Raw genomic sequence first — 14,524 nt, 5'->3', positions numbered from 1 at the left:
TATAGTCAGTAGAATGTCAGCTGGCGGACCATCACAAAAAAGATTTTGCAGATATTAAATAGACTGTTTACTAATACTCTAATTAGACTTGACATGCAGTTGCATATGTGAATATATGAATGTTCAAAAAGGACCATCAAAATAAAGTGTTACCGAAAAATGTAATTTTAACTGAACGCTGGCGATAGAAAGGACGCAATATTTCAAAAACATCTAGTTTTTTACAATTATTTCCTGTTCAATATGATAGTTGACATTTTGATGGGACAGATTTATCATCTTGACATGATAAATTAAGCTGTCGTGATTATTTACTGTCATTGGTTGTTTTCACACCAGCTTACCTCATTAGGTGGTATACACTGATGAAAGTCAACCATTTCTGATGTTAACTTTTCTGATCTTCTGGCGTAGAGTTGTCTGGGGATCTGGGAAAGGAATGACAGGCCATCATCAATCTTGAACCTTTTTTGCAGTGGAGACAAAGTCTTGTTAAGCAAAGAAGCAAGGTACATTTTTGGCACTATATCCAGACTGTCAATATTTTGGAGAGCAAAACATCTGTTGCTGGAAAAAAAAAGATTATTATTCATAATATCATTAGTTTAGACAACTACAGATGCACTAGTCTAAATGAGATGCAAAACCCATGCATGCTGTCCATAATTTATAGGATCATCGTAGGAAAATCATTGCATCTTTGACAGGCTCAGAATAATAGTGGATAGTGGATTTTTTTTTTTTTGGCTGTTTGAATACATTGTCTGTAACTTGTTTATTTAAGAAAATACGTTGCTGTTTTGAATCTATTTTATTATGAATACATAGTGTTAACACTGGTGAGATACTGATGCATGGATTTTGCTGATGTGTTATCTTTAGTCTTTAGTTTTTTTCTAGACAAAAAAAGAAACCCTCGAAAACAGCTGATTTAACAAAAGCAACATATTTCTTGCTGAAGTTAATGGCTGTACAATCCTTGCCTTTACAATATAAACCCTTTAAATATACACTAAGTCACTGTCTTTTTGCAGTGCATGGTTTTCCTGTTCTGTAAGGTGATTGAGTGCAGTGTCTAAAGGCTGATTTCAGGTGATTTGGTCTAATATTTATTTATCTATTTTTAATATTCTGCATATTCTGCAACAAATATTGCACATATTGTCATTATGTAACTAATAAGAATCCCTGAATGAATTTGCTGTGAAGGATATGAAAAGTAGTCTGACAGACTGCTGGGGCAAAAGAGATTATAGTGATATATAATCTACACAATATATTAATATTATGTATAGATTATATTACAGTATCACTTTAATCCCTTGCAATCTGGTTTATATTGATATAAATTTAATAAAAAAAATTCCCCCCACAAATTATGTTGCTTACTCAATTTTTAATAAATATACACCGATCAGGCATCGTACCATTGCGTTGGTCCCTCTTTTGCTGTCAAAACAGCCCTTACATGTCAAGGCACGGACTTCATTAGAACCCTGAGGGTGTGCTGTGATATCTGGCACCAAGATGTTAGCAGCAGGTCCTTTAAGTCCTGTAAGTTGCGAGGTGGGGCCTTCATGGATCGGACTTGTTTGTTCAGCACATCCCACAGATGCTCGATTAGATAGAGATCTGGGGAATTTTGAGGCCAAGTCAACACCTCAAACTTGTAGTTGTGCCACTCAAACTATTCCTGAACCATTTTTGCTTTGTGGCAGAGCACATTAACCTGCTGAAAGAAGTCACAGCCACCAGAGAATACCGGTTCCATGAAAGGATGCACATGGCCTGCAACGATGCTTAGGTATGTGTCAAAGTAACATCCACATGGATGACCCATGGTTTCCCAGCAGAGTTTTTCCCAAAGCATCACACTGCCTTTGTCAGTTTGCCTTTGCCCAGGTAAATGATGCACCAGTGAAATAATGGTCCAGTTCTGATGCTCATGTTCCCATTGTTGGCGCACTGTGTGTATTCTGAATTTCTATCAGAACCAGCATTAACTTCTTGAACAATCTGAGCTACAGTTCGTCTGTTTCACTGGACCACATGGGCCAGCCTTCTCTCCCCAGACCTGCATTTTTGGAGATATTCTGACCCAGTCTTCTAGCACAATTTGTCCCTTGTCAAAGTCACTCAAATCCTTACGTTTGCCCATTTTTCCTTCTTTTAACACATCAACTTTGAGGACAAAATATTAACTTGCTGCCTAATATATTCCTCCCACTAACAGGCCGTGATGAAGACATAATCAGTGTTTTTCACTTCACCTCTCAGTGTTCATAATGTTATGCCTGATCGGTGTATACACTTCAAAACTTCAAACTTCCAAAGTGTGGGGTCAGTAAGATACAAGGATGCATTAAATCGATCAAATGTGACAGTAAAGACATTTATAACGTTACAAAAGATTTCTAATTCAAACAAATGTCGATCTTTTAAACCTTCTATTCATCAAATATTCCTAATAAGAAATGTATCATATTTTCCACAAAAACAGCTGATTCCAACATTGATAATAATACAAAACTGTTGCATGAGCTGCAAATCAACATATTAGATGATTTCTGAACGATTATGTGACACTGATGACTGGAGCATTGATGCTGAATTTTGTTCTAGTTTTCATTTGACTTAATAGTTTTTTTAATTGACAAGATTCCCCCAAAGATTAATTCAGCTTTGTCATCACAGGAATAGTTATTCTAAATATATTAAAATAGAAAAAGGTTATTTTAAATTGTATTCGTATTTTACAATATTACTGTTTTTACCCCATTTCTGATCAAATAAATCCAGCCTTAGTGAGCATAAGAAACTTCTATCAAAAACAAAAAAATGGTATCATCCCCAAACGTTAGGTTAACATGATATTTCAGCTGTTGAGAGGGATGGAAATGTTAATGTCTAGCATTTTCTAGGGATTATACAATCAACCTTCTAGAACTATGATCTGAAACCAATCAGTTTCAGAATAAATCTGTTTATTCAATTCACATACGGATGTGTTTGGATCAGATTTGTATGGATCAGATTTTTTTTCTGACACCAAAAAACTAAATCAATTTGAGTCAGATATGCCTAAAAAAATCAGTCAGATTAGAGTCAAATTGTGTGTGTGTGTGTGTGTGTGTACAAAGCCTACGTGTGACTTTTATTGTCTGCAAAGTTGTTATTCATAACAGGAAAAGTTAGTCCATTCTCTCCACAAAATCTAAAACGAAGGACATAATTATGGGTTGATTATGGATGTTAGTGGCGGTCATTGCATTCATTTAAACTGATTATTAAGAATACCATCTTGGTTGTAAACGTTACCTCAATACTACGTTGTATACTTTCAAGTGATCGAAATGTGCCTTGGCCTGAGTGTTGTAAGGAGGCTGAATCAGAGCTCATGGGACAGAGGATGCTTGACACATGTGTTAAGACCCCATCATCATTCTCAAAAACTGGATTAACTCTCATAGTATTACCAAAGGGGAATGCAGATTGTGAACGCCTATAATGCAAAGAAATCAGGTCTTAACACCAACATGCCTAAAGCGGGACAGTACTGCAAATCCGAATCTAAGAATCACAAATCAAATGTCTGAATTGAAAAAAAAGAAAACCCTTCTTACACAAGCCTCATGCTCTTTCTGGTCCGTATACATTTCTTGTTAATGAAAATCAAGATGCCTATCACAGCACAAACCACTGAGAGGCTTCCCACCAGGCAGACTACGAAAAGGAGAGGGTCAATGGGCACAGACACCAGTTCGTTGCAGCGTTCTCCGTGGTAGTGCCAGAATTTACCTACAGGACATCTAGAAGTGCATGAGAGAAAACATGTTAGAGAAGTGTGGAATCTTACTGATTTCTCCTATCCATATGAATCGCCTCTCTAGAAAGGCTTATTTACTATTTGCTTATTTCCACATTCTCTTTTAAATACCCCATTATGGGTTACAGTTTTTTATTTCCGACACATTGTAAGCAGTGGACAAATCACAACTAAATGGGTCGTCTGACCAATCAGAGCAGTGTAGGCTCGTAGAAATGAGGGGTTTAGAGACTCTGAATCTTTAAACGAACCCATTTCACACTCTTGAGGTGATGTGCAGTGTATTTTCTGGAAAAATAATAATGTGTTTTTTTGTCCTTGGATGCATGTAAACCTGTTGGAGACTAGAAATTTAGGACAGAATATGGGCACAATACATCATTTTAACAGGAAACACCAATGACAAATCGATCGGAAAAAAATAGTTTGGTTTAGCTTTTTACAGTCAGTTTGTTAAACTTTGCACTAATTATTAACCCGGAAATACAAATGATTAAAAATAATAATAATAAAAAATAATAATAAAAACTTAATGTCATAGAAGTGAAGGGGACAAGGGGACCAGGATTTTAAACATTTAATAAAAAATGTGCCAAACACTAGTCAAACCATTATATAGACCTTATATAGCCCTGCCCCCTGCCCCGCTGAGCTCGCAAGGTAAGATCTTAGGAATTTATTCATTTTAAAATCTTCCCAGTCTACTTACATTAGTTATGACACTCGCTTCAAACATTACAATGCTTAGGATAACTTTTGTTTACTGTATAACAATTATATATAAGAGTTATATATATATATATATATTAGTCTAGATTTCTGCGCACTTGTTTCTCTGGAGCATTAGGTCTATAAATTGCAAATATTTCAGTATGTCAAAGAAAAAAAGCATGAATGTTTTTTTACGTATCAGCTCAGAATAGTCATGACACTTACAGAAAAACAATGTTCCTTATTTACCACATTTTCATAGTAGTGCCTTAAAGGTGGGATAAGTGTTATTTCAAAACTGTTTTAGAAAAAGGATACGGGCCGAGTGGAATAACAAACTTGTAGCCAATCAGCAGGTAAGGGGCGTGTCTACTATTGATGGTGAGAAGAGCGCTTGCTCTCGCTCTGTGCACGCCATTATTCAAAACACACGAGTCAAACACTACGGACATTAGCCGGGAACTAGCCTAATATATGCTGCTTGACTATGCTCGTGTGTCATGTTCACTTGTTAGTCCATTTACGATTGCATTGTGGCTCACTTCAGCGACGATAAAGACCCGTTAATTTCCACACCGTATGGAGCATCTAAATCTCCTATCTGTGTGCTTCAAGCATCAGCTCACACAATGTCTCCGACAAGTAAGATACTATACTCCTAATATATGTTTGTTTACTCTTTTCATGATATATATAACCCTTATCCAGTCATAATTGTAATATGTCGTTAGCTGGACTGTCGTGCTTGTGTTCTATAGAGTTGTTCATGAGAACAGTTTGATCGCTATCTCTAATCTTGTCATAATTGTAATATGTCGTTAGTTGGACTGTCGGCTTGTGCTATAGAGTTCATGAGAACAGTTTGTGATTTTGTGATCGCTAATCTTGTCATAATTGTAACATGTCGTTAGTTGGACTGTCTTGCTTGTGTACTATCGAGTTGCTCACAAGAACGGTTTGTGTTTTTTGATAGAAGGGATGACTTTTTCTTTGAATATTCGACCTGGATTAGATACACAGATATTCTGCCATAGCCGTTGATGCCTCTGGGTTTACGTATGTGTGGGGCGGCGCTATCAAAATAGGGGCGAGACCCTTTTGGGGGTAGGGGCGTGTTTGTTTTGGTGATTTGAAACCTCAACAACAGTTACCAGATAGCACTTACACCACCTTTAAGAGTACATGTTCCTAATAAGCTCTATGTAATAATAAGCACTTTAAGGGTAAATAAGGTACATTTAAAGATACTTCCTGTGACAACCTGTTTTATCCTATAAGTTTTAAAAAAATATATTTTTTTGGGAGTGCAGGTGAAGAACAGTTTTTTTCCCTACATCCTTGTAATCTCCATTGGAATTTGCTATAAGTAAACTCTAGTGTGCAAGTTTCTAAATAAAGCTGCAGTTTTAAAAGTTCTTCAACATGCTCTTTCTCTATCAGAAGTCATGGTAACGTACCTGCAGGTCGCTCCATGTCCTGGTATAATTTCACACTGGCCTCCGTTCAGGCAGTATTCAGGCTGTAGGTCACAGATGCTTGTACAGGGCTGACCGTCCACTGTGCTGTAGCCCGGATCGCACAGACACTCAGGCTCTGTGGTTAACGTGTTCACCATGCAGCGGGAGAACTCGTTGCATGCCATAAACTTACATGGATCAGCTGGATTGGACAATGAGAACTAATTGGATTTAAATACGTGTAGCCAGATAGACAAAGACGCTTAAAGACTTAATACAGGTGTGGTTATCCCTTTACATTAATGTCAGTTGCTGCGTCCCAATTCGCATACTTATACTACGTCCTAAAAGTATGTACTTTTTTTGTGAAGAAAAAGTATATACTTTTGAGTGTGTAGCAGAAAAGTATGCACGCTTCGGGACATACTACTTCACCATCTTTAACGGACTCTGTCGCTTAGTTACGTGCATCCCGTCACCGTTTATCTGCCCTGTCAATCATCGTCAGATTCGTCACAGTTCAAATCCTCCACATTCAGTTTAATCTCCTACCGTATCGGAGAGAAATGTAGCCGCTCGTTGATCTGCCATTTGTGTGTCTTTAATGCAGAGACTCTCCTCATGTATTTACAGTTTAAATATAATGATGCATTTAAAAGTTAATGGCCAAACGTGTGATTACAAAAGTTCTCAATGCTGCTGCGGGTGAAATATAATGTGACAACACTGAATAAATATATTTTTGTCAGGTTAAATATTGATAGTTGGTCACTTAAACCCCTTTATCTAAACTTCTCTACTTAACCGTTGAACTCGCACATCCGTCATGTTTGTAGTTTTTTAACGGTTTTTATCCGCGTTTGTAGTTCTAATCGAATCCTCGTCCAACTCGCAATGGGTTGTGGGAAATATCAGCCGTTAGAGTGCACATCGATCCATACTGTGAATTCGGACCGGAAATAGTAAACCATCCGGGAATCTTTGGAATACTGTTTTCAACATACTACGATTTGGGACATACTAATTCTATTTTCGAATACTATTTAGGATGGATAGTATGCGAATTGGGACGCAGGGAGTGTTTTTGTTTACTGTTCTGCCCAATTCACACTGACAGCATTTTTATTGCTGGAAGGTCTTCCTAATTTTGGATGCCCTAATATCATTGCTGGAATTAGTAGATGCCAATATTATTGGAAAATCTCATTACAATGTGTTGTTGAAAAAAAATAAGATGAGATTTTAATTGACAATAAATCAGTCGTTTCTTATAATTGACATGTGGTCTGGTGAAACTGGCAGTCTCATTTAAATGTATTAACTTCTAGTCATTTTTTCACAGCAAATCACAGTCAGTGTGAACAAAACTTGCTTAAAGGTATAGTTTACCTAAACATGAAAATCTTTCATCATTTCCTCACCCTCATGTCCTTCTAAACCTGCAGTGGTGACACTATAGGCTGGGGCTATAGTCCCACCAGAAATGTGCTTAGCACCGGCACTGCACCCTTCTCTTTTCACTCTTTAAAGTTAAAGTGTATGGGGCAAATATGGGGCAAGCCATACTCGAAACCTGTCCTCTGCATTTAACCCAACCAAGTTAGTGTACACATAATCGAAGCAGCGATTAGTGAAGAACACACACACTGTAAACCATGGACACACACACCCGTAGCAGTGGGCAGCCATTTACTGTGGCGCCCAGGGAGTGATTGGGGGTTAGGTGCCTTGCTCAAGGGCAGCGAAATTGCTGTCATGCTTAATAACTGCATATTTTACAATGTGACCTTGTAAATGTATAATTTAAGTTAAAATGGAAAATTAAATAAGCACAAAGCAGTAAATGCATACATTTTTCTTATAGCACCCCCTTTGAACTGTTAATTACCAGCATATTGGCTGTTTATTAGTACTTATAAAGCACATTTTAATGCCTTATTCCAGTGGTTCCCAAACCTGTCCTGGAGGACCCCCAGCACTGCACATTTTGCATGTTTCCCTCATCAGACACACCTGATCCAACTCATCAGCTCATTAGTAGAGATGGCAAGACCTGAAGTGGGTGTGTCTGATTAGGGAGACATACAAAATGTGCAGTGGTGGGGGTCCTCCAGGACAGGTTTGGGAACCACTGCCTTATTCTACATAATCATATTCTACATTGCTTAATCCTACCAATACCTAAACTTAACAACTATGTTACCAACTATTAATAAGCAGTAATTAGGAGTTTATTGAGGCAAAATTCATAGTTATTAGTAAGGTAATAGTGAGAATTTGACCCTAATCTAAATTGACCAAAAAAGTAAAACGAAAGTCATAGAGGTTTGGAACGACATGAGGGTGAGTATGACAATTTCCATTTTTGGGCAAACTATCCCTTTAGAACAAGGGTGTCCAAACTTGGTCCTGTAGGGCCACGGTCCTGTATAGAGTTTAGCTCCAACTTGCCTCAACACACCTATCAGGAAGTTTCTAGTATGCCTAGTAAGGCCTTGATTAGCTGGTTCAGGTGTGTTTAATTGGGGTTGGAGCTGATCTCTGCATGACAGTGGCCTGAAAGGAGCAGTATTGTACACCTCTGCTTTAGAGGAACTAAAAGAAAGTGTATGTAAGATCGTGGCCAAAACTGGTACTGCAGTTATATCCCCCTCTCCCCTTCCTCCCTGACTCGAGGTTGCCAGATAGGCTGCAGGATCCAGCAGGATTGTTTGTAGCTCCAGCTGTGGTAACTAGAGTAGATCTGGCAACCCAGATGCTAAAACACTACTGACTGCGTGATTGGTCGATCGGTGGAGGGTGGAGCTTCGGGCCGAAACACAACATGTCAACATCAACATCAGTTGAGGGCTGCAACAACAACTTTTAAATGACAATATCCTGGCCGGACTACTGTGATATAAGAATTTGAAATGAACATGATTTGACATACCAGAGCCATTTTATGATTAATCTAAATACATTTATTACATACAGTTCCTTTAAGTTTGGGACATTCTCTGCAAGAACAAAGACATTTGTTCATTTTCTCGAGGTGGCAAGAACAAGAACAAAGCTTGTTCTGGCAGTACATTCCATACTTCACAAGAAAAGCAGGCGCCAAACATCTGCTTTTCTCTACATTAACCACGCCCTCTTTAAATATGTAACCAATCACACAATAGGTCTCGGACACTCGCAAGAAAATAGTTCTGCTCAGGCAATGTGTCAAAAGCAAGCTGCGAGAACTGCCAAACCAGGGCTACGAGAACAAAATGACGTCATTTTGTTCTCGCAGCCCTGGAAGCGAAAACTTTTTCTCTGTTCTTGAAGAGTATGTAACAGCCTTAACTGTTTTCTCTTTTCAACACCCTCCTTACCTGCTTCCACATCCACTGATTGGGAGTCAATCTCCATCTCCAATCTTTTTGACGCCGCATTGCAGAAGTCCTTAAGCACACACTGCACCGTCTCTGTAACATTGTGTGGTACCGGTTTGTTTAATTTCATCTTGCTGTTTACCACCACACTGCCGTTCTTAAAGTTCAGGATCTCCAGCTCCTTAAATCCAGTCAGGTTGGACTGTAGATACGGCAGGAGCTGTGGGAAAGTGGAGATAAAAGTGGAATTGACTGAGTTGCGACTTCTCTTTTATCATTGCTGACTAGTGCAGACTGGTTAATTGTGCATGAACGTAATGCAGCTCAGATGCAAAACTTTTGGGATTGTCAATTCGAAAGCAATTCTCCTCAATTCCTCGAAACTGAACGATTTTGGCTTGTGTCTGTCTCTCATCCTATTACAATATGCAAAATCTCCTCAATGCTCATTTCACTCCGCACGAGGAGGGCCAGTTAGAGATAAAGACGGTTGTTCAGGAGAAATAGGGCGTAGCAGCTCAGTCATTCATCTCGGCTCAAGATTTCAAGAGCTTGATTGCACCAGTGACACAAAAGATGGAAGACTTGAGATGATATATTCGCACAAGAGTCACAGAGATTATTGGCTTTTTGAAAATCCCTCAAACATGATTTAATAATTCACCATTTTAACCTTGGCATTTTTGTTTCATGTGATAAATTAAAATGCAAAAAAGAATTAATAGATAATGAGGAATTAACTATTCTTAAGGTCAAATAGCCTTTTTAAATTTCTAACCTCACAATTTTGAATGAAAATAAAAGCGTTTCCACTTCAAAACATAATTAATAACTTAAATTTAAATGTAAAAAAAATGTTGTCCTTTTTTGTTTAACTTAATATTTAATACTATTTAAAAATATATTTAATTGTGATAAGCCTTTTATGCTAAAATGAGTGTGAACATGTAAAAAAAAAAGTCCAAAAGTTTTTTAACTTTTTTTTTTTTTTACTTTTTATTAATACAAGTACAAGTAGGAGCACAAAAAGGACTGAAGGCCAGGGATGATGTTGTATTAACTAAGTAAGTGCATGCATGTATAACAGGAGGTAATCTGTATTAGAAGGTGGACCTGATCTGCCAGTCATGATCAACCTCTCACCTCTCGGCTAAGTGCCAGGGCAGAGCAGGTGTTATTCTTCCCCACAGGGCAGGCTTTGACTCAGAGCTCAGCCTCAATCAATGTTACTGTCTGGCTGATGCCAGTGTCGTGACCTTTGATTGCCATCACAGGACAGAAGGAATCAACTAATATAGTATACAGTAGCACTCATTTCCAAATAGGCTAATGAATGAATTATCAAAGGCAGCAGCAGCAGCAGCATTGTAGTGTATTGCTATTCTTGAATACTGATTCTGACACTCTCTAGCATGGCACCTACACTTGTATCTACTGGTTGTATAAAGATCTCTTTCAGTGTTGTTCTGTTCTATATTTTATTATTATAATATATGTAATACTTGATTTAAATGTTTTTTTTTAAAATATCATTAAATGAAAAGAGAAGTCCCGCACACTTTTTCTTTTTCTTTTTTTTAATATAAAAATTTAAATGAAAATGATTTTTGTCCGGTCGAGATGGTTGCTACACAGACCAGCAGAGACAAGAGCATCCTACAAGATTGAGAAGCTGAAATCAATGCAAACCTAGTATAGGACTAAAATATTACAGCTGTCTCTTCAAAAGCTACAAAAACGTTGAATTATAAATGGGCAATATTGATGTGTATGGTGGAAAATCAATGTTTTTTTTTTTGTTTTTTTTTTGAAGAATTTGCAAGAACATAAATATCTAACGCTTATCAAATTATTCTTTGAAAGCCCATTTATGAATCAATAAACAAATTTTACGGCCATTTTACCTAGATACTTACCAGAGTAGCTCCTGACCAGATTTTTTGTAGCTCATGTGATAATCCAAAAGATCTCAAATACTGGCGTTAGTCATGACAAACTACAACACATTACTAGTTTGGGAAACCACTTATTATTGATAATGGATTTCTGTATTTTAGGATTAACACAAATTAATACAAAATGGAACAGAACATAGATGTTGTATGTTCTGAGTTGTGTAGTATAAAGATAATAAAACTTCACACCACAACACATAGGAACAGACATTATTGTAGTCTTTAACATGCGTGAAAACCAGTCTGGACCAATCTAGATTGAATATGAATAATATATATATATATATATATATATATATATATATATATATATATATATATATATATATATATATATATATATATATATATATATATATATATATATATATATATATTTTAAATTGTATTTAAAAGAGATTGCATTTACCCAGAACCATTCACAAACAGGCCATAAAAAAGCAGCTATCTCTGTGTATGCTTTTATTACAAATAATTCATTGAGCTGTTAATTTCAGAATCAACAAAAAGTGCTTAGTCATTGATGTAACACTCTAATAAATAACATTTGGAGTCCGATTACATTCAAGGACACGTCTCACCGAAGAACAATTCTAAATCATTAGGCTGCCTAACCAACTAAAAGCAGTTCAGAGAAACAAAACTAGACAGCAAGTCCCTGAGCAAATTTTTTTGTTTAATTTTTTTGCCATGTTCCATTTTGGTTGTTTAATTTGACAGGATTGTGATTTTTTTTTTCTCTGTGTTTTACACAATAAGAAAAACAACTTTTTCCACAGATATAGTTTTAGCATTTGATATGAGCTCATACTCCTATAATGCCTATATCCACATAGTCAATGCACATAGAAATCTTGGTGTGCACTGAGATCCTTAGAAACAAAAATATGCACACAACAATAAGGCAACACTCACAGTATCACAAATTAAATAACAAGTACCAAAAATATGTTGCAGATTAGGCAGACAGAGTAAGCGTTTAACTTAGGTTAATGCTGGTTAGAGAGCTCAGCAGTTATTAAAGACAGTTATTTTGATCAGTAAGACTAGATGTGGGAAGTTATTAGACGAAGGTGCAGAATTTAATGCCAAAAAGTGATTGATTATGCTTTTTCAAGCTTGGATATAGATGTACCGGTATTGAGGCTAACGTCTTCTGTTTTCTCTCAGTCACTTGACTAGAGGCCTCAGGGTTGGGCGAGTCACTTGGTTCAGAGAATTGTCTCTAGTTGGAAAAACAGGATATTATAAGATATAATCTGAATAAAAACAACACTGCAGTAAGATTGTCCAAGAGCTGTTCTGAAAGTTTCCTGTTTGTAACACTCTTGTCCACACTGTGTGTGAGTATATGAGTGGTGCTGAGTGGAAGTGGAGTGTTTTTCATTGGGTGGGTTTTTTGAAAAGCATTCGTGTTTTCTCTTGCTGTTGGATTGTTCTGGGCAGGTTTTCTCTTCCGTATAGAAAATGGAAAAAAGGGAGTGGAGCTGGAGCTGGAGCGGAGTGGAGTGGAGTGATTACGCATAATTTTGAGCGGGGAGGAAAAATTGCTCCACTCATATGCTGTTCAAGTCTATGTTGCTTGGTGACATGCAAAGCTTGATGCTTTGATTTGTTTTGGAACAACTGGCAACTATTTTGTCTGAAGTTATTCCGTTTTTACTTCTTGTTTAGTGGATGTTGAATGAAAGCAATGTCACACTAACAATCATCTATCGGTATATCAGCACGATTGTGATTACCTGCAGGCCTATGCCAGTGGTTTAATTCTATGCCGAAATTCAGTATTACACCACTCTTGCTTGTGTGAGATTGCATAATTATGTTATGAAATTGTCATACAGGATTTCATTCTGTGATTTTCTGTCTAAATTGAAAAGTGAGGTAAACAAAGTTCAGATGAAAAACATTTGAAATGACAAAATAAGTATCCCTGCACACAATGTAAAGAAATGTAATTCACTTTTTCTGTCAGTTACCCAAAACTCTTATACAAAGGCTTTATAGAAAAATGTATATTACATTTTGAACAACACTTTTCTCAGATGCCATCTGTCAAATCCCTGCAGACAAATGACATACTTTATCTGTTCAGTTTTCCCAGCATGCACTACGGTACAAAAAGAAATAAAGCTAACAACAAAGTGAGGACAAAAAGGCATGCAGCAAGAAAAAGTCAAAGACAAAAGTGTGTTTACCTACCAGTTCAAGAAACGTGTTCTCCAGTGATTTGTACTCGGGGGAACTCTTGTTGAAAAGATCCTCCGAGAACATCATATTAGTCACACGTAAACTAAAAAACACCACTAACTCTTTGGCCTGGTTAGAAGCCATCATCGAAGGAGTGGTAACGTAACCTAAAGGATGACCCGAGGATTGTGGATTCTCGTCGATCTCTGAGGGAAATCCACTCCCAAAGTCCAAAGTCTCTTCCTCCTCATCAGACTGTTCTGAATCTTCTTTTGTGTGTCTGCCATTATCTGTACTACCTTCATGTGGGGGAGGTGAAACTGTCCAGAGAGTCTGTTCCTCTTCCTCCAGCAAATTGTCCTGGGTCAGGTGTGAAATAAGGTCCTCTGTGGGCGTTAGCTCAGAGGGAATTGTTGCAGGGAGAATTGGATCTGGAGTGGTTGGTCCAACAGGAGGCAACTTTCGATGGAGTGTGTCTATGGTGGCACTGACAGATGGAGACTCTATGTGGTCACTAAGGTCAATTGAAGTGAGCAACTCTAGGCTATCAACGAAACCGGTAGGGTATGAAGGAAGACCTTCGGTAGAGGTCTCTAAAGGTTTGGTGGGGCCAATTGTGTAATCTTCTTGAAATACAGCGTCTTGAGCTCGCTCAATAGGGGTTTGAAATGTCAAGATTGATGATGTTGCCTCTGCAGGAGTGGCCTCTGGTGTCATATCAAAATCCATTTCAGGTTGATCTAAAGTAGATGCTTTTGCTACTTCAAAAGATTCCAAGTCCAGTGGTGCAGCTGTGGCAACAATTTCATTTCCTACATCCTCTTGGACTTTAGACAACTTTAATAGGTAATCCACTGTAGTGGTTCTTGGCAAACCTTGAAAACAAAGAGCTGGTTTCAGAGAGTGTCTTTGAAAGCGAGTCTAATGTGAAATTACAATTAATTCTCTTATTCTTAGGCTGCCAAACTTAAGGGTCTTATTTTAGAAGCTGGCGCTCTTGTGCCCTACTCACTACACAGAAAAAAT

At 37.5% G+C, this 14,524-nt stretch overlaps 1 protein-coding gene across 1 annotated transcript in view; it reads right to left on the bottom strand.

The window, feature by feature from the left end:
* The window catches only part of impg1b (interphotoreceptor matrix proteoglycan 1b), a 31,949-nt gene that overhangs the window by 2,128 nt on the left and 15,297 nt on the right, over nt 1–14,524 (bottom strand). The window contains exons 11-17 of the mRNA XM_067455368.1: nt 13,511–14,373; nt 12,444–12,533; nt 9,354–9,573; nt 5,995–6,196; nt 3,624–3,809; nt 3,319–3,502; nt 345–428 (exon numbers count right to left, since the gene is read on the bottom strand). Coding sequence (XP_067311469.1) covers nt 345–428; nt 3,319–3,502; nt 3,624–3,809; nt 5,995–6,196; nt 9,354–9,573; nt 12,444–12,533; nt 13,511–14,373 — 1,829 coding nt within the window. The remainder of the gene's footprint in view (nt 1–344; nt 429–3,318; nt 3,503–3,623; nt 3,810–5,994; nt 6,197–9,353; nt 9,574–12,443; nt 12,534–13,510; nt 14,374–14,524) is intronic.

Source organism: Pseudorasbora parva, chromosome 10, assembly GCF_024679245.1.
Source record: "Pseudorasbora parva isolate DD20220531a chromosome 10, ASM2467924v1, whole genome shotgun sequence".
NCBI lineage: Eukaryota > Metazoa > Chordata > Actinopteri > Cypriniformes > Gobionidae > Pseudorasbora > Pseudorasbora parva.
The sequence above is the reverse complement of the archived record's forward strand: the minus strand, read 5'-3'. Positions and strand labels throughout refer to the sequence as shown.